The sequence below is a fragment of the Sminthopsis crassicaudata genome, chromosome 1 (assembly GCF_048593235.1).
Source record: "Sminthopsis crassicaudata isolate SCR6 chromosome 1, ASM4859323v1, whole genome shotgun sequence".
Classification (NCBI taxonomy): Eukaryota; Metazoa; Chordata; class Mammalia; order Dasyuromorphia; family Dasyuridae; genus Sminthopsis; species Sminthopsis crassicaudata.
The window spans coordinates 206392663-206412698 of record NC_133617.1 but is presented as its reverse complement, the minus strand read 5'-3'; the positions used below and the strand labels follow the sequence as shown (position 1 = coordinate 206412698).

The 20036-nt window shown below is 36.1% G+C and overlaps 1 protein-coding gene across 3 annotated transcripts in view; it reads right to left on the bottom strand.

Annotated features, from left to right (window-relative positions):
- RTTN (rotatin) overlaps positions 1 to 20036 on the bottom strand; it is a 218527-nt gene that overhangs the window by 119069 nt on the left and 79422 nt on the right. For all 3 annotated transcript variants that reach the window (XM_074274108.1, XM_074274115.1, XM_074274124.1), the window contains 3 exons: positions 12647 to 12791; positions 10954 to 11108; positions 1585 to 1804 (listed from right to left, as the gene is read on the bottom strand). In XM_074274108.1, coding sequence (XP_074130209.1) covers positions 1585 to 1804; positions 10954 to 11108; positions 12647 to 12791 — 520 coding nt within the window. The remainder of the gene's footprint in view (positions 1 to 1584; positions 1805 to 10953; positions 11109 to 12646; positions 12792 to 20036) is intronic.

Below are 20036 nucleotides of genomic sequence, written 5' to 3'. Positions count from 1 at the left end.
ACACAGTCCCAGATAACACAACCAGTATGTGTACTGAGGTTGAATTTGAACTCAGTATCCTCTGTGCCACCAGCACTATGTAGTGCAACATTTTTATTTTCCTGATGAGTCACTAAGGACTGGACAAGTTAAAGTAAAATGTTAAAGATTACAAAGGGAACAAGGCTGCTGGTAAGCCAAATAAAGAATATTAAATCTAACTGTCCACAATGATGTGTCAATACTTATAACTATGTGTGACCTTTGGAAAAACATTTAACCTATAACAAGATTAGTCTCCCCATCTCTAAAATCAGGATAATATTTATAGTATATAACTTAAATGAACCTGTAAACCCTGTATAAACTTTAAAGTGCAATATAAATAGAAATGTGAATTTTCTTGTTTTGAAAATATATATAAGATCTTTTGACTATAACTAATCCCACTAGATTCCACAGAACTCTGTCACAATCTACTTTTCATTTGGAATGCTATGCTGAATATCCTATAATCACAGCATATCACATTTAAGACTCTAAGTAATAAGATTACATTTTTTTCCTTTATTCAGAGTACTTACCAACTTGGTATCTCCATTTCTGTTAGAAATTATCTCAATGAATTTGGAATATATCTTAAGAAATACATTTGAACCTGAAAATGAACCCCAAAGTGACTTGGAAATCCTTCTGTTTACTTTTAATGTTCTTCCTTAAGTATTTCTAACTATTCAATAAAAACTTAAGTCTATTATAGTCAAGCTGTTTTAGGGACTATTTTTGTTGATTAGCACAAGGTAACTAAGGGTTGGTTTGTTTGTCAGATACTAAAAAAAAGTCTGAAAAAAATAGAACATTTTTGATGTATTAAAGAAGTAACAAAAACATTATTAAGTTTAAGAGCAAAATATAGCAGGCTGGACTTTAAATGAAAACTTATATAACAACAAAATACAAACTTGAAACCAAGGCAATGATCAAATTCTTCTTTCTCCTTCACTTTAAATCATATTCTGTTATGTTAAGCTAAAGGCTGAATATTTATTCAATTATCAATATTTATACTATTACTTATTTAAAAGGGAACTAATTGTTCATTAAACATAATGTTAAAAATTAGTAAAAGACCCCTAAATTTAAGTTGTTTTTTTTTTAATAGGGAAGATTTAGACTATTTCTATATGCATTGATTAAATTGGGTTATGATTATTATTGATGTTTGTTCTTATTCTCATCTGCAGCTAATTAATGTACAATCCTAAATGAGAAAACTAAATTCAAAATCTTAATTCCAACATGTTTAAGAAATATTAGAAAAACTATCTCACATATGTAGTGATTGTTTTGTCTTGTTTTGGCTAGACAATTGAGTTTAAGTGACTGGTCCTGAGTCACACAGCAAGTAAGTGTTATGTGTCCCAGGCTATATTTGAACTCAGGTTTTCCTGACTCCAAAATTAGAATCTATTCACTACACTGCCTAGCTTCCCCATAAATGTGGCTAAGTGAATGTTTTCAAAAATTAATTAACCTGCAACAAACATCAAAAATAGATTTAATGATACCAAATAATAATTACAATAGCAATAGAAAGTTATTTACCTCAAGAAGGCCAGACAAGTATTTTGTACAAACTGAGAATGGCTCAGTTACAGTGGAATGAGAACTCCACCCTGGGACTGCTGTGATATGAACCATTACTTGTAATGTTCTCTCCAGGGAGGGTAGTCCATAAAAATGAGGTGCATCTGTTACTCTCAGGCATTGTAGCAGTTTCAGAGCCAGCTGTGTCTTGAAAACGTAAATAAGTTCTAAAGACTTCCTATGTATACAAGAGGGGGAAAAAAATAACTATAGCACAGATGTAAGTCAATTTAATGGGCCATTTTATTAGATTATGGAATGACTTGTTACTTATTATCATGCAAGTATAAAAGAGATGTCAAAAATATTCCTTTCATAAAGTAAATATCCTTACATAAAATAGTAAACTATAATTAGAGGATATTAAACATACCTTAAAAAATTATGTTGGAAAAAATAGTAATCCGTGTAACTACTAAATAAAGTAAAGATGAACCAGTAATTATGCCTTGGACTTTAAAAACTAGAAGATTAAAAAGAGCCCTCCCAAAATCATATTATTTATTTTAAAAATTATCTCTATTTAGTTTAAATATATAGGGATTTACATATAGATATTTAATTGCACATATGGTGATGTCCTCCTAGAAATACAAAATTTTAAATAATGCTTTGGTAAAAGTTAATACCATTATGAGCAACCTACGAGTACAAAATAAAATTGCTGGAGTTGTAAACTACTAAGAATTTGGCAGAGTAAGTAAAAAGTAACCAAGAATGGAACTCTTCCTCAACTATCCTAAATATCAAGAACAATTAAATTCAATAGTTCAGAAAGAAGAAAATGAAGGAAATACTAATTACCATTAACTAAATACCTATTTCATCAGTCTACCAGTTCTATTTTCACCCCCTCTTCTAAAGCCTATGACTGCACCAGATAATACTTAATTTTAGACATGAAAATTTTGAATTAACTTGGAATTGCTGAGGATGTCATCCTCAAGTCTTCACACTCTCTTATCCTCTTCTTCCCATATTTAGTCAATATCTGTTGATTTCACATTCACAACATCTCTCTAATATATTCTCTTCTTTTCTATAATTCTGCCACCATCCATGCAGATCCTCAACTCCTCCTGCTTAAATTATTGCAATAGCCTACTTAGTTCTTCTTTTAAGTCTGTCCTCACTCTAGTCCATCTTCTATTCAGCCATAAAAGTGACTTTCCTAAAGCTCAGACCTGTCCACATCACCCAACATACACATACACACACTCTCTCTGTCTCTGTCTCCCCCCCGACCTTGCTCCCTCCCTCCTTTTTCTCTGTCTCTCAACTCCAGTGTCTCCCCATCACCCTCATCACTTCTAGGATAAATTACATAATTATATTTTATCAATTTGGCATTCAAAACCCTTCATAACCTATCCCCCCTCCTCCACTTTTCTAGTCCTTTTATACCTTCCCTTCTCTTCTCATCCTCTCAATCCCCAAAATTCTTCAATACAGTAATACTGGCTTACTGGCCATTCTTCACAGAAGACATTATCTTTCATTTTCAGGCATTTTCACTGGCTATGCCCAAGCCTAGAATACTCTTCTTCCATATTTCATTCTCCTGGATACTCTGACTTCTTTCAAGTTCCAACTTAAATCCCACCTTCCACAGGTAACCTGACACTTAATTTTAATATCTTCACTCTGTTGCTTATTTTTGATTAATCCTGTCTGTGTATGACTTGTTTGTAAATTGTTTCTCCCATTGGGTTGTGAATTCCTTAAAGGAAATATTTGTCTTATCTTTTTATGTATCCCCATTGCTTAGCACAGTACCAGGCACAAAACAGATGCTTTATTACTGACTTTGGGGAAATCTCTTTACTTGTCTGAGTTTCTGTTCCTCAATCTGTCAAATAAAGGAATTGGAATATTTGCCTCTACTCTTGTTAGAACTAAATTTATGTTACTATGATTATATGATAACCCGCTGTTTATATCAGGAAAGGATAAAAGAAAAAAATCCAAGAAAAAATTTATACCTTCAAAAGAGATTTATTAAAGAAATAGAAAAATTGGAAATTAAGGGGATGTCCACCAACTGGAGGATGGATGAATAGGTTGTGATATGTAATTGTGTTAGAATACTATTGTGCTATAAGAAATGATGAGCAGGATGTTCTCAGAAAAACCTGAAAAGAATTCCATAAGCAATGAAAAGAAAAATATACTATATACAAAGTAACAACAATATTATAAGAAGAGCAACTGTGAAATGACATAACTATTCTCAGCAATATAATGATCCAAGACCATTCCAAAAGACTTTTGATGAAAAATGCTATCCATACCGAATGAAAGAACTGATGGTATCTAAATTGAAGCATACTTTTTTTTTTTTACTTTATTTTTCTTGAAGGGTTTTTTTTGTCTATGTTTTCTTTCACAACATAACTATAATAGAAATGTTTTGCATGACTACATGTATATAACATATCAAATTGCTTGCATTTGCAATGGGGATGGGGGTGATAAGAAGGGATATGAGGAAGAAGAAAGGGAAAGAATCTGGAATTCAAAGTTTTTAAAATTAATGTTAAAAATTGTTTTTACATGTAACCGGGAAAAATAAAATACTAAATTAAAACCCAACAAAACGTTGTATACATCTTCCAAATCTGCCTAATTCTTCTGAATCCCTTTCTTCCATTCAGTAGTTGTAGGAATCATCTAACCATTAATGGATGATTTTTCATCTGATTGTATCTAAGAATTTACATCACTATTCATAGGAGTGCAAAATTCTGCAACTTGCAAAAATGAAATCTACTCAATAAAGAACCTCATATTATCAAATAAGTCCAAAGTTCAAGTATCCTTCTGTATCATATTTATTCACTTTCAAGACATAGGTAAGAACTCTCTCATCATCTTGGACAAGAGGCTTGGCCTTTGAGGCAGGAGGATGTGTTTAGCAGGAGTTAAGGAACTACTATAGGTTTCTTGAAATGGCAAGGTATGTGTCCTCTTGCTAGATCTCCTCCTAGGATGACACAGCATTAACTACAGAAACCTCTCTTCTGAGGGCTCCGCCTATGTAGTTCTGAGTGAACTGGGCACAGGCATTCCCAGAAGAGAGGCAGCATAAACAGACAGCCCTGAGCAGAGCTTACTCTTTTTCTTGCGCTCTTGCTCTCTTGCTTCTTGCTATCCCCACTGAGAGGATGACTGAATAAAGACAGAATGATTGCACTTCCTGGTTGATCTGTCTCTGTGTGATCCGGGGTTGGACCCCAAAGGTAGGTGAGCTGGCCTAGACTTGGCCACCAAAGGATGGGCAGATAGAGTAGCCTGAAGGGATGCTACAAGTAGCACTCAAACAGGGACCACGCAGCTAGGACCTCATCTTGTAGCAGGTTTACAGGGTGAGAAGGGAGACAGAACTCTGCTCAAGTTAGTGAAACATTTGGTATGGGATAAACTACAGTGAGGGTCCCAGACCAGGAGGTACTAGAGAAAGAAGTTAGAAAAGTAAAGCAAGCAGGATTGGAAATTGATTTTAAAAAGTGGGAGGTAGTAGGTAATCAGATGGCTTCCATGGGAAATGCTGGGAGCCATCCCAGAATGGCATCACATCATTTATCAAGTGATCTAAAGCACTTTAAGAGATACAAGTTGCAGTCCATTAAAAGTACATAATAAAGTGCAAATGAGGGTCAAAAAACAAATTAGGATGGTAAACCAGCATTCACCAGGCAGCAGTTAGGCTAGAGAAAGAATCAGGAAGTAAACAATAAATCAAAGGAGTAGATGTAATGAAAAAAGAAGAGGTAGTGAGGAAGAAGCAGGAAGTGGATAAAACAGAACAGGAGGAGACAGGGATAAAATGAGGAATGAGGAAGTAAACAGAGGGATATATGACATTGAGAATAAAGATGGTGATAAAACAAGGGAGGAGAAAATGAACAGTGGGAAGGTCACCTCTGTCTCTAAAGCATGGCCTTCTCTTCCATTCCCTGCCCTTTCTGAGGATATATGTCTCCTATCCACTCTCTCTGTGCCCCCTTTTAGAGGCTTTGGAGATTCCCAAACAAGTTTAGGACAAATAATACAGAAAGCTAGAAGACATGAAAGAAATGAGGATCAAATGTAATATGATGCAGCAGCATATGTAGCTGAGTCCCAGTGTGCCCAAGGAGAATTTAGCAAAATTCAAGTTTCTGAAAAGCAAAGGCCCTCAATGACTAAAATTAAACAGGGCCCAGATGAACCTTTTCCTGATTTTGTGGCCCGTTTACAGGAGGCTGTTGAGAGCTCAGTGGGCAGAGAAGAAGCCTCCAAATTCCTTATACAGAAATTGGCATGGAAGAATGCTAATACTAACTGCAAAAGGCCATGCTTACTTTAGATGGGGAGGCTGGCCTGGAAGAGATGAGAAAGAGATGTGAGAATGTTAGCTCCAGTGCCTTTCAAATGGATGCCCTTGCAGCTGCTATATCTAAAGGGGTTGCAGAAGAAGACCTGCCCTGGCAGTTTGCAGACAAACAGGGAATATTCCAACCCCTGGTGGTCACAGGTCTATGGGACAGGGACATACTAAAGGCTTGTTGGGCCTCAGTTTATATACCACCTCCAGAGGATTTTTAATTGGGGTCACTGGGCATCACCTTTCATATCATGCCCACACCATTAACATGGAAACCTAACACCCGGGTTTGGGTACCCCAATGGCCGTTCTCAGTAGACAAAGCCCAAGCCTTATGGGAAATTGTGGAACAACAATTAAAGGCCAGACATAGAGAACCGAAGTCCATCCTTATGGAATAGTCCTGTATTTATCATAAAGAAAAAATCTAGGAAATTCAGAATGCCAGTGGATCTTAGAGCCATTAATGCTACTATTGAAACTATGGGAGCCCTACAGCCTGGCATGCCATCTACTAATCTAGTGCCCATTGGCTGGCTAGTTACAGTAATAGACATACAAGACTGTTTCTTCTTCATCCTTCTGGCCCCAGAGGATAAGAAAAGATTTGCTTTTACCATTCCTTCTATAAACGATGCAGGGTCTGATCTGTGCTACCAATGGAAAGTTCTCCCTCAAGATGTGTTTTAGCCCCATCTTGTGTCAGATGTACATAGTGCAAGTGCTAGAGCCAATTAGGAAAGTGTGGCTTCATGCCACAATACTGCATTATATAGATGATATACTGTTATCAACAAGCAGTGGGAAAGATCTCTGCCCTCCTTAAAGACACCATAGGCATTCTCACTCAACATGGACTAGCGGTAGCTCCAGAAACAATTCAATATAACTATCCCATTATTTACCTGGGGTTCCACATGGGGATTTCTACAATTACTAATCAGATACCTAACTTAAAATTAGATAAGGTGAATACTCTAAACTTATTTCAGAAACTAGTTGGACAAATTCAATGGTTAAGGGCTCATGCCCCATTCCAATTTCTTTGATGCAACCTTTATATGACATCTTGAAAGGGGAGTCTGATCTTAGTAAATGGACCTCCTCTGTCAAGGATGCTCTTGCTTCTAAATCTGGAACAGTGAGAGAAACTACCTCCTGTAGAGGTCTCTTTAGCAGACAAAAAGTCCTTTCGTGTTATTATATCAAGGTAGTAAAATTTTAGAATATGTGTAGGTGACAAGACCACAGATGATATTATCAAACCATATTGAAATGCTGGGAGAACTTGCCCTTGAGGCAGTAAAAAGAGCTTCTCATCTAATAGGGAAAAGACCTTTACTATATTTACCCTTTGAACTGAGAACTAGAGAAGTCATGATGCAAACTTATTGGTGTATTGTGCTCAATGGACTATGCTCAATGGACTACACTAAGCTCCCATTCTACATGCTTTACTCCTTCCCTTGCTGTCCCACATTATGGTACAGCCCTCTCATAAGACAATTGTTAATGAGCCTATTCAAGGTCCAAACATCTTTACTGATGCCACTAAGAACCGCAACGCCTCAATTTATCATGAGTGCTCAAAAGAGATTCTGGTGTTAGAGACTCCTTATGAATCCACCCAAAAATGAGTTTTTTGCTATTCCCCAGGCCTGTAAAAGATACCCTCAACCCATTAACATCATATCAGATAGTATATATGCTGTCCAAATGCTCAGAGACATTGAGGATGCTGTCCTACAACCTCAGAATTCTTTAATTGATAACCTTCTTGCTGAATTGTAGCTGATTTTACAAACTAGGAAATATTCCATTTACATCCTGCATGTATACTCTCACCAGTGCTGTACAGGAGGCATATTTCCTGTCAATGAAATGGCAGACCATACTTTACAATGCCCCCTTTCTTACAGTCACCACACCCCCTGCACATGCCCATGAATTTTTCCACTTACCCTCTAATTCTCTACATCACCTTTATGGCCTCATCTGGAAACAAAACTGACAGATAGTGAAGCAGTGTGTTCCATTTCTCCCTCCTCCACCTAGTAAAGAAGTTAATCCCAGGGATATATTCCCCAACAATTTATGGCAAATGGATGTGACACAAATGGGCCGTGTGGCCATCCACATATGTATTGATACCTTTTCTAAATTCCTTTGGGCCACAGTGGCCTACCATAAGAACACTCCTTCAATCATTAAACATTTGTATAGTTGCTTCTCTTCTCACAGAGTTCCTAATCCCATAAAGACCGACAATGGTCCAGCTTATACCTCTAAGCAGAAGGCCACCGTCCTTTCCACGTTTGCCATTAAACATGTTACAAGTATTCCCTAGAATCCCCAGGGTCAGGCCCTAGTGGAACGGGCTTATCACACATTGAAGGCCACCCTTGTTAAACAAAGGGGGAGGGAGGAGACAGAATCCCCAATGGGGATACACAAGCAGATAAGGCCTTATATATTTACAATATTTTGTTCCTGGACAGGGATACTGGCCACTCCAAGAATGATACATTTGACACAATCTTACTGATAGGACAGAAAACTAGGCCCCATGAAAACAGTGCTTTGAGCACCGGAGAACATTCAAAAGGTCCTTTGGAAGGACAAGGAAAGACAAGGAAGGACATTGGCAAGGTCCATCCTTAGTACTTTGGAGAGGACTGGGATATTTATGTCTTGCAGATCCTGATGGGGAAGGCTGCTGCATTTCAGAAAGAAGAACAAGCAAAGTTGCCCCTATTAAAATAGGGGCTGAAGAAGAAGAGGAGAGGACCCAGGAAACACCGGAAACAGCACCATAGCAGGGAGATGACTACCTTTGCTGGACTGGCTTAGTGATTGGATCCAACATACTTCCTTTCTCATCCCCTTCTATTGTATCAGATGGGCTCTATGTAGCCATTTTTGTATTGTTGCTTCTTTTGCTTTTGCCTACTTTGCTAGGATGCTTTATACGTATTCTTAAAAAATTCTATAGAGGTGCTTAGGGAAGAGCTTCTCATTTGTCAATATGAGAACATTCAGTCTTATTAATAAAAAAGGGGGTAGTTGTTAGGGGGCAATGAAGTACTGCTCTCTTTGAGATATGCCACAGAGCCTGTACGCCATGTCAGCTTGTAGGGCAACTGCAAGACATAAAAAGGGACCTGGCCTCTGAGACAGGAAGTTGTGTTTGGCAGGAATTCAGGAACTGCTATAGGTTTCTTGAGATGGCAAGGGGCATGTCCTCTTGCTAGATCTCCTCTTGGGACATAGCACTAACTTCAGAAGCCTCCCTTCTGAGGGCTCTCCCCATGCAGTTCTGAGTGGTCTAGGCATGGGCAATCCTACAAGAGAGGCAGCATAAATAAACAGTCTTAAGCAGAACTCGCTCTCTTATGCTCTTGTTCTCTTGCTCCCTGCTACCCCCACTGAGAGGATGACTGAATAAAGAATGTTTGCACCTCCTGGTCAGCCTGTCTTTGTCATCAAGGTTGGAGCCTGAAAGCAGATGAGCTGGCCTAGTTGTGACCACTGAGGGGTGGGAAGTTAGAGCAGCCTTAAGGGACACTACATTCTTTATAAAAATAAAATCCTTTGGCTTCTTTACATTTAACTTCTTTAGCTAATCCACATGGTAGACTGCTGAAGCAAATTGCCTATTTGTGAAGCAGATGTCAACCTAATGAGATCTATAAATATTTTAACTGTTCATAAGCCTACAATTATCTATACCTTCTACTTCCACAGAAACTAGGTTTTTTAAATCTTCTGTGAAGTAAAGATTTAATTTATTTAACATTCAAGACACAAGAAAACAGATGAAATGCAATTTATTAAATAAGGTCTATTCATCTCATTTTACCTTGTCATTGATCACTGCATATTACTTCTATTCTTCTCAAGTGGCTATAACTCTCACAAAAACCACCATACTGTATACATTACCATTTCTTCCTTCCTATAGAAAACAAAATCCCCCAACAGTTCTTAAGAGCTAAATTTGGGAAAGAAAACAAGGGTTCTAATTGTTGTTTAAACATTTGATAATGCTAACTAACACTATACTCCTGCTTGAATAAACAAAACAGAAGTTCATGACAGGAAATATATAGGTTCATTCCTTTTACTATAACCATATAACTATTCATGGTGATTATTCAACTGTGAAGCCAAGTGATTAGTTGTCGTCCTTTGTTCTCAAAGAGGATCAAAATGGAATTATTATGTTAGGGTCAAGTTATAGTATATTTGCGTAAGGCTGATCAGACCAATATGAGCTTGGGAGGCTCTATCACAGCTCAGTCACAAATAGTACATATGAATTTTTGGGATGAAGATGTCTCTAAAAATATGGAAAAAATGGTATGAATGGTATGAAACTTAGTTTGTGGTCTCACTCTCTCTTCCAGAGTCATCAGATTCCAGTAATAAAACAAAAGTCAAGTTGACTAGTAAGATGTAGTAGATGACCTTGGCATCTTCAATATCTAACCAAACTACATCCGCCACAGAATCTGCTTCAGCTGCCTTCATGGCCATTGGAACAAATTGTTCTCATGTGTCCATTCTGCCAGGGAAAGTCTTCATGTGTCTGGGGAAAATACCACCTAACTCACCAAACATTTTGAGTCCCTTCAGTGACTCTTAACCTGGTTTAGCTCATGTATGGAAATGATGAAGCCACAAATAGAGATTTCAGCATTTTAGGAAAATCTAAAACAATCTCTTAAAATAAGGATTTTGGACTGATAATTTGGAAGGTTTCATCTAGCCCTAAGTTTATATTACAAATTATTTTCATGCCATCTCTTTGCCATATATGACCAAAATAACCATACCAATGCAATAGGATATTAGACCACAAACTTACTTTTCCTCAAATTGAAAATTTATAATTCCTTAAGCAAAAAACCTTATTGCTAAAGCTCTAAAAATATGAATGTATCTTTATATATAGCACCTACCTGTCTGTTACATCCATGAATATGAGTAGCAAGTTATTAAAGAAAGTCATCAGTTCTTTTCGTAATCGTTGTCTGACAGTGGTCTGGGTGTCAGCTGTTTCTTCTTGCTCTTGTGTTTCTGATGGCCCAAGGAGCTCTAAGAGTGGATTTGGATTCTAAAATTCAAATTTTGAAAAAGACATGTAAAATGATAATTATGTACTCAATAAGTTATTTTTCATGTTTGTAAAAATTTAAAAATTGTTCAAAAAATGTTTCAAAATTTGAATAAGACATATAAAATGATAATTATGTACTCAATAAGTTATTTTTCATGTTTGTAAAATTAAGTTATGCACAAAGACTTTTACTGCAAAATAGCTTCAAGTTTTATGACAAAAGTGTTTTTAGTTTAAATGCTGCTTAAAATTTCCCTTTTCTACGAAACTAATGCTAAATACTAAAACTGTCTAAACAATTTAATAGATTTACCAATATTCTGGTATTTTAAGTACCATTAATTATATTATTATTATATAAACAAGATATTAAACATGCTATGAGACTTCAATATGTTATATTATAACCTGAATAAATGAATAAAGAGACAAACCACATTTTTAAAAATTGGTCTTAATAGAGAGATAGACAGAAATATGCATGTAGCTATTCTGTTTTTTTTCAGTCATGTCAAACACCTCATGGCCACATTTAGGATTTTCTTGGCAAAAGTACTGGAATAATATTTTCTTCTCCAGCTCATTTTACAGATAAGGAAAGTACGGTAAATGGAGCTAAATGACTTGCCTAGGGCCATATAGCTAGCAAGTGTCATAGACCCATATTTGAACTTATAAAACTGAATCTTCTTGACTTTAAACCTGGCATTCTAACTACTGTACCACCTACCCACCTCTGTACATTGTTAAAAGGTATTATGTAGCAATATGTTAGGAATGTGGAATAGTGACAAACATTGGTGTCAGTGTTATAAGATCTTAGTTTACTCCCAGTCCTACTGGGACAACTCCAGCCAAATGAGTTACCCTCTTTGGGCCCCAGTTTCATTTATTAAAAAAAAAAAAGGGGGGGGATGGTGTGGGATTTGGACCAGATGAACTCTAAGGTTACCTTCACCTCTAAAATTTTTTAAATTTTTTGAATAAATGAAACCATTTTTGTAATGAGATAACATTCTTGAGGTTTCCTTTAAGAAAAAAGTGGGAATGGAAGAAGGAAAAGTTCTAGCTTATTTCTACTATTTCTGCTAAATGTACTATGATTTCTTTGGTATAGGAAATTCCCGATGAACAACTGCATCTGTTCTGAAATTTACAGTCTGGAGCTCAGAGAAGTTAGTGACTTGTTCAAGATCACACATCATGTATCAAAAGTAGGACATAAAACTAATCTTTCTGACTTCTGTATCTACTTAGTATTAATATTTATATAATTTTTGATGATAAAAAGGCCAGATTCCTAAAAGAGATAGAAAAATATAGAACAATTCAGAATTATGATCAAGGATTATAAAACTATGCATACCCTTTGACCTATCAAAATCACTACCGGGTCTGTATTAACTAGATTACAAAAGATAAATTCATTAAGTAAAATTCCATAAATTCATTTTCCAGTAATAGCAGTAATTTTTAGAGATTACATCAAACCTAAAAAAAAATAAAAAAAAATTATCTCATATATAAAATCTTACCTGTTTAAGGACTATTTCCAGAATCCAATCTAGAAATTCAATAACTGGAGAATTCCTATGTTCCCTCAGTAACTTATTTATAAAACACATGATATCAGCCAGAAGCTTCTCATCTTCAGGACAAGCAGGAAGTACTTGTAGAAACCTGTAATGCAAACCATAACATAGGTTTCATTTGCTTTCTCTTTAAATATTACAAAAAGCACCAAATCTATGAAAAACAAAAATGGCATTCTATGGTACAAAATATTAAAGTAACTGAATTATAAATGATTAGCTATTTTCGTGCATAAAATATATCAGAATTGTGATACATTTTAAATGGAAAATGATGAAAGATATTCTAAAATCAAAATAGAGAATTTTAAAATTGGGAAATACTAAATAAATACAAAGAAGTAAAATAAATATCTAAAATTTATTATATAAAAATTCCAATAAATATAGGAATAAAGCAAAAATTTCCCTTTTCCTTGTCACTATCTGATAGAGTTTTAGATGTCAAAAATGGCAATAAAACAAGAGAAATTTAAGCACCCACAGAAACAGGGATATTTGGTAAAGGATAAGACCAACTTACCTGTTGACGTCTTACCTTGATATAGCTAACCAATGTTTCATATATTTGTTTGTAAATTCTGATAGCCCTTTATGTAATAATTCAATTTTTCCTTATGCTTTATAACCACGAATTGTGACCTTTATTTTCTCTGTGACCTCCATTCCCTTCATCATTCAGTTTTTTCCCTGGCTACTAACCCTAAACTATTTACATGCTTCCTCTTTCATTATTTAAGTCCTTCATAAAGCCAACACAACTCCATGCTAAAAATCAATTTCCCTTTTTAACTATCTTCAATCATGGCTTGCCAAAACCAAATCCTGGATTATTCTCACTATTTGCTACATTTCCTTCTATTCACTGCTGAAGTAAACTGGAGGAAATCACAAAACTATTACAAATTTAAGTTATCTAATCTCAACAAATCCTTACTACAACAAAGTAAACATTCAATTCCTCTCCTAAACATTTGCTATGCCACTCTCCATTGAAGCTATTCCAAATATTCTTTTCTCTACTAAAGCCACCCAAAGCATTTCTTTTTCCCTTCCTTTCTAAACTGATCACATCACCTTATAATTCACTAAAAAAAATTAAGACCACTCATCAATAGCTCCCCTTTCTCTCTCATCTTACACCATTCAGTTATCTTGCACTATTAGCTGCACTCCTGTCTCTTGATAAGAGTCAACCCATGTTGCCAAGGCAAAGTCCTCTTTATGAGGCCCTGATATCATGGCCTCCCCTTTTATTCTCCCTATTTCAATTTTAAACAATAGCTATACTGCTTATAAGTATGTAATACATATGCAAATCTCCTTCGCCCTTTAGAAAAACAAAAAGTCTTTGATCCTATCTCCCCTGTCATCTATACTACATATTGTTTTTCATATTGTTTTTCCCCTTTCATGCTTAAATTCCTCCGGTGCTTCCACTTGTGGAAGGGGACGAGGCTTAGTTTTATGAAGAGAGCCTCTATTGAGATAGAGGCTCATTGGTCAGAAAGTTGAAAAAATGTTCACTGGTTTATTGATCATGTATTGTAGATGATAGAGAATATTATTATTATAGAGGTCGTGGCTTGTGTGAGGAAGTATTTTAGGGCAGCTTCTGTATCTCTTATCACGGTCTTTTTAAAGCTTCTGCAGGCTGGCTTCCAACCTCATCATACAATAGCAACTAAAGTTATCAAGTCTTTATCTTGAGCCTACTTTTCTTTTTCTTTTTCTATCTATACTATTGGACTTGGATGTTTATATCAATTCCCATGAGTCCAGATATGATCCCTATGCATATAATTTCCAGATTTATATAGTCTTCCTTAATCTCTCTCCTGAGCTATAATTATACACTACCAATGGCCTCTTGGGCACCTTGATCTAGATGTCTTATAAGGATCTCAAATATAATATGCCAAAATAGAACTCTATTTTTTCACCAAAATTCTCTCATCTTCCCAGATTTTAGATCCTCTAAATCCAAATGCATTTTTCTTAATTTTTAATTTAACATGGAAAAATTTTAAAAACATCATATGTGCTTACAGAGCAGATAAGGAATGAAAGCTTCTTAGTAGACTTTTTATATTAAAAAATTAAAAATTTTATGGTTTACCCTTTATATCAGAGGGGATCTAATTCCAATTCTAATCATTTCATAGAATTAAGACTAATAAAAAAAGTAATTTTTTTATGAATAATTTTGTGAACAGGCCTTTTAACATAATATATACCTTGTATTACTCATCCTATTAATATGACATAGAAGATAGTGAAATTTATTCCATGCATCACATATTGATAACAAATAAAATACTATTATTAGATGTTAGATCTAAGAAGAAGAAATGAACAAAATTATCAGAAACTAATAGTTTCTATAAAAGTTCAAAAATATCACAAATTACAAAATTTCCAAAATGAAAGGGATCATAGTAGTTATCTAATCTAACTTAATTGAAACAAAATACCTATAAAGTTAAGTTATTAAATTAAATTATTTATTAGATTATACAGCTTTTCTTTGAAAACCAATACTGAAGAAAAGTTAACTAATTCAGCTCATTCCTATTTAACTGTAATACTAATCGTCCTTTCATCACACCTAAACTTGCTTCTTTGTTCCTACTTTGGCCTCTATTGTGCCAAGTCAAAGAAATCTAATCCATATTCTACATGATAATCCTAAAAAACACTTGAAGGAACTTATAACAATACCCTACTTAAATCTTTCCTTCTCAAGAGTAAATATGCCCAATATGCTCCAATAATATTTATAAGGTTCAAATTCATGAACTTGAGATCTTTCAACACCTTAGGATACTTTCCTGATTACTGAAATCATTCTTTAAATAAAATACACAGAAATAAATTCAATACAATGATCAAGGCAGAGTGCAATGAAAATATAAGCATTTTTGTAAAGTCCTGTTGTCTCCAGAGATAGCCGATCGCTCTCTGGGAGGAGATCTGCTGTCTCAACTCAATGCCTCTACCGGCTGCCAACTCTGACCTAGAGCAGAGACTCTTTCCCTTGCTCAATGTTGCTTCTTTTATCCTCCCAGAGAATGGGCGTGGAATAACTCAGGGGCTTCTGGGGAAAAGTACTTCAACCAATGAACTTGCTCCTCCTAAGCATGTAAGCTCCTCCCTAGAAGTTCAAAGGGGTAAAACTCCCCCCAAAAGCCAGAACAAGAGATTTATTAAGTACCAACTTAGCACCTAGTAAGAACCTAATATCTCATTATCTCAGCACTTAGTAAGAACCTAACATCTCCCCCTTTCTTTTGATTTAGAACATAGGGTGGTCATGACCTTGAAACATAAATCCATCAATATGGGAGGCATTACACATAATTATATAGATTACATAAACACAGAGTAACACAGTAACATAGTAACATAATACATGCTAGAATTATGTAACAAATAACATGATCAAATAATCATAAATTGAGAATTTATTAATGTCCATAAGTCCATTGTCCATTAGTCTCATCTTGTGTTAGGAAATCCAATGATTCCTGCTGGTTTTAAAGTTCTTTAATAGTCTTCTTATTAGCCATGGTCTTTCAGAGTCAGATGTTTCTTAGATTTTCTCCTTTGTTTTGAGGTCTTTCTCTTTTTCTGTCTCTCTCTGATGGACAAGGCGAATACGACTCATTGGCACCCATCTTATTCCTTTTACATCTGAAGAAATACAAGCAAACCCTCTCCCCCAGGCAGTTAACCTATCTGGTCCCTTCCATTCACCACTTTCTGGGTCTCTCCACATCACCTGGCACTTATCTAAGGACAGTGGAGCTGCTCGCACTGGACACTGCCCTTCTGGTGGGTTATAAAACCTGTCTGCCGGAGCCAGTGCATCTTTGTCAAAAATTAGAAAATTAATGGTATAGAGAACTAAATTTAGAAGTTCTCTAGGGTTACCTGTGGCTCCCCCTTTTTTTTATTTTTGGAGGAGTATCTTAATGTCTCTGTTTCCTCTCTCTACTATTGTCTGACCTTGCAGATTAAAAGGTATTCCAGAGGTGTGTAAAATACTGCGCACAAAAGTGCGCAAAATGTTTAGAACTATATGCAGGTCCATTATCTGTTTTTATTTCTTGTGGCACACCCATAATTGCAAATGCTTGGATAAGGAATTCAGTGACCAGACGGGCTGTCTCTTTTGCTATTGGCACTGCAAAAGTGAATCCTGAAAAGTATCTACTACCACATGGATGAAAGACAGACGACCAAAAGATTTATAGTGGGTCATATCCATTTGCCAGATTTCATTGGGTCTCAAACCACAAGGATTCTTCCCTGGAGGGAGTGTAGGAGGGTAGAAAGGAAGGCAAGTTGTACAGCTTTTTATTATGCTCCTAGCTTCCTCTCTTGTTATTCCAAATTGTAAGTAAAGCTCGAGTAGCCTGATAATATTTAGAATGAGATTCTTGTGCTTCCTGAAATAAAGGAGTATTGGCTGACATAGTTAAAAGGCTATTTGCCTTTGAATTTCCATCAAAAACCGGATCTGGAAGTCCACTATGTGAGTGGACATGCAAGATATAAATCTTGCCTGGATGCTTTCTTACGTGCTCTTGAAGTTCCTTAAAGAGTGATAAATATTAGAGGCTGCAAATTTTATTTGGGCTGTGGCAATTCTTTGTACTACACCTACTGAATAGGCTGAATCAGTAATTATATTTACGTCTCCTGGGTAATAAGTAAGAGCTAGCATGATAGCAAATAATTCATTCTGCTAAGTGGACTGAAAAGGAGTCCTGACTACTTTCTTTATGGTTAACTCATGACAGTATACAGCACAAATATTTTCTTTGGAGGCATCTGTAAAGATTGTTGGTCCTTTAAGAGGAACCTTAGAAACCTTTTCTTCAAAAATCCATCGCCAATTATGTAGTAGCCAGGTTATCTTTAATGGAGACCCATGTGCAAAATTTGGAGCTGTGGCCAATAAAATTTGCCATTCTGGGATGGTCTCACAGCATACATTAATTTGTGCGTTAGTATAGAATGTGTATATTTTTTCAGGACTTATCCCAGATAATTGTATTACTCTCTTAATAGCCTTTAATAAAATTCTAGCCACAAGCACTGGGTAAGGAGTAAGGCTTTGTTCTGGTTGTGCTGGGAAGTTCACCCACTCAATCATACTGTCTCCTTGATGAAGGACTGCTGTGGGTGCCTCTTTTGTAGCAAAAATTGATATTTCCAAGGGTTTTTAAGTGACTCTTTCAACCACATTGGATAAAGCCAGTTCAACTTCTCTCAAAGCCTCTTGTGCTTCTTTTGTAAGCTGGCGTGGTGAATTTAAAGCACTGCCTCCCCTTAAAATGTCATATAGAGGTTGCAGTTGATTGGTAGTTGGCCTAACACAGGACGCATCCATTGGATATCTCCTATTAATTTTTGGAAATCATTTAAGGTGTTCAACTTCTCTGTTCTTAAAGAAAGCTTTTGTACTGTGAGTGTCTTAGGATATACTTCATATCCTAAATATTGAAAAGGAGCATTTCTTTGAATTTTTTCTGTAGCTATATGCAGTTTGTAGTACTTTAGTGTTTCCATGGTCTTTTGTAGACATGCTTCTAACATCTGTTCCTCAAACGCACATCCCAAAATATCATCCATATAATGTAACGATATTACTTTTGGAAAGGCTTTTCTTACTGGAGCAAGAGCAGCAGCAACATACATTTGGCACATAATAGGGCTGTTTTTCATTCCCTGTGGCAAAACTGTCCATTCATATCTTTTATAAGCCTCAGCCAAATTAACACTAGGCACTGAAAAAGCAAATCTTTTCGTATCCTCCTTATCTAGAGGGATAGAATAGAAACAATCCTTAATGTCTATAACCCAAAGAGGCCATTCTCTTGGCAACTGAGTAGGAGATGGAAGTCCAGGTTGAAGAGTTCCCATAGTTTCCATCTGTTCATTTACTCTTCTTAGATCAGTTAACATCCTCCATTTTCAAGATTTCTTTTTCACCACAAATACTGGGGAATTCACTATGTCTAATAAGGCCTGAATTTTATCACTTCTTAAGGGCCACTGTTCTACCCACACTGGTGAATCAGTCTTCCACTGAATAGGAACCGGTGAAAGTGCAGGTAGGCCTTCAACAGCAGCCCTGCCTAAAAAAGCCGAAGTGCTTATTTGTAATCCTATCTGCTGTAAAATGTCTCTTCCCCACAGATTGATGGGGACTTTTTTCAACCACAAAAGGAGTAAAAACTCCTGTTTCCCCTTCAAATATCCATCTCAAAGGCCTAGCACTAACTTCTGCTGCTATTGATCCTCCTACCCCAGATATGTAGGTGTCTGCTTTAATCTTTGGCCAGTGAATGGGCCAATTGGTACCTCTAAGAACTGTACGATCTGCACCTGTGTCTACCAATTATTCAAATGGTATTCCATTTATATAAATAGTAAGCATAGGTCAGTCAGCTGTCACAGCTGCTGTCCAATATATTCCTGGATTTTGTTCATTGGAGTCAGAATCTAGGCTACTATCACCAGGTTGCTTATTAGGGGTACAAAACAATAAGCCTGATGCACTACTTCTCCTGGTCAATAAATCACATGTTGTCTACCTGTTAGTGACACATTAGCTACACGTTCTCTAGTTTCCCACATCAGTGTATGGATGGATACTGTTTTGTAAGCACTCTCAAAAGGTGAAATGGTCAAGCCTACTGTGCCTGGAGGCAAAGGATCCATAGGCTAAACAGGAACAGATTTCACTTCTCCAGGGTACATTGCTTCTCCTTGAGAGGGAACCACAGCACACCACTGACCAACATGGAACTTGTAATCCACTAAAACTATTAAATTTCTTCCAGATGAATTATTAACCAAACCTCCCAAAATTTGTCATAATAGTAAGAGCTACCTTTTATATAGCACTAAGATTGCAAAGTATTTTACAACAACCTCATAAAATAGTAACAATCCTCTGAAGTAGTTCCTATTATTATCCCCCATTTTACAGATGAAGAAACTTTTATCTTACTCCAAATGCACATATGATACAATGTGGTTGCAAATAGTTTTCATAATAAATTTTTAAAAATTTTATATGGTATTTGGGGACCTAAATTCAAATCCTATTCTTATACTTAATATTGGTCAAGTCATTTAATATCCATGTGATGTGGATTATAGCCCCTTTAAGATTCCTTTCTGATTCCCAGTCCCCATGGCTGACCTTTGATTCACAAATCCTGGTGGAAAGTACCCTTTTGGATTCCAATGGGAGATATCCAGGCTCTCCCAGCCCCCATCGGATCTGAGCCCAACTTGGGCTGTCCCAGCCCCCATT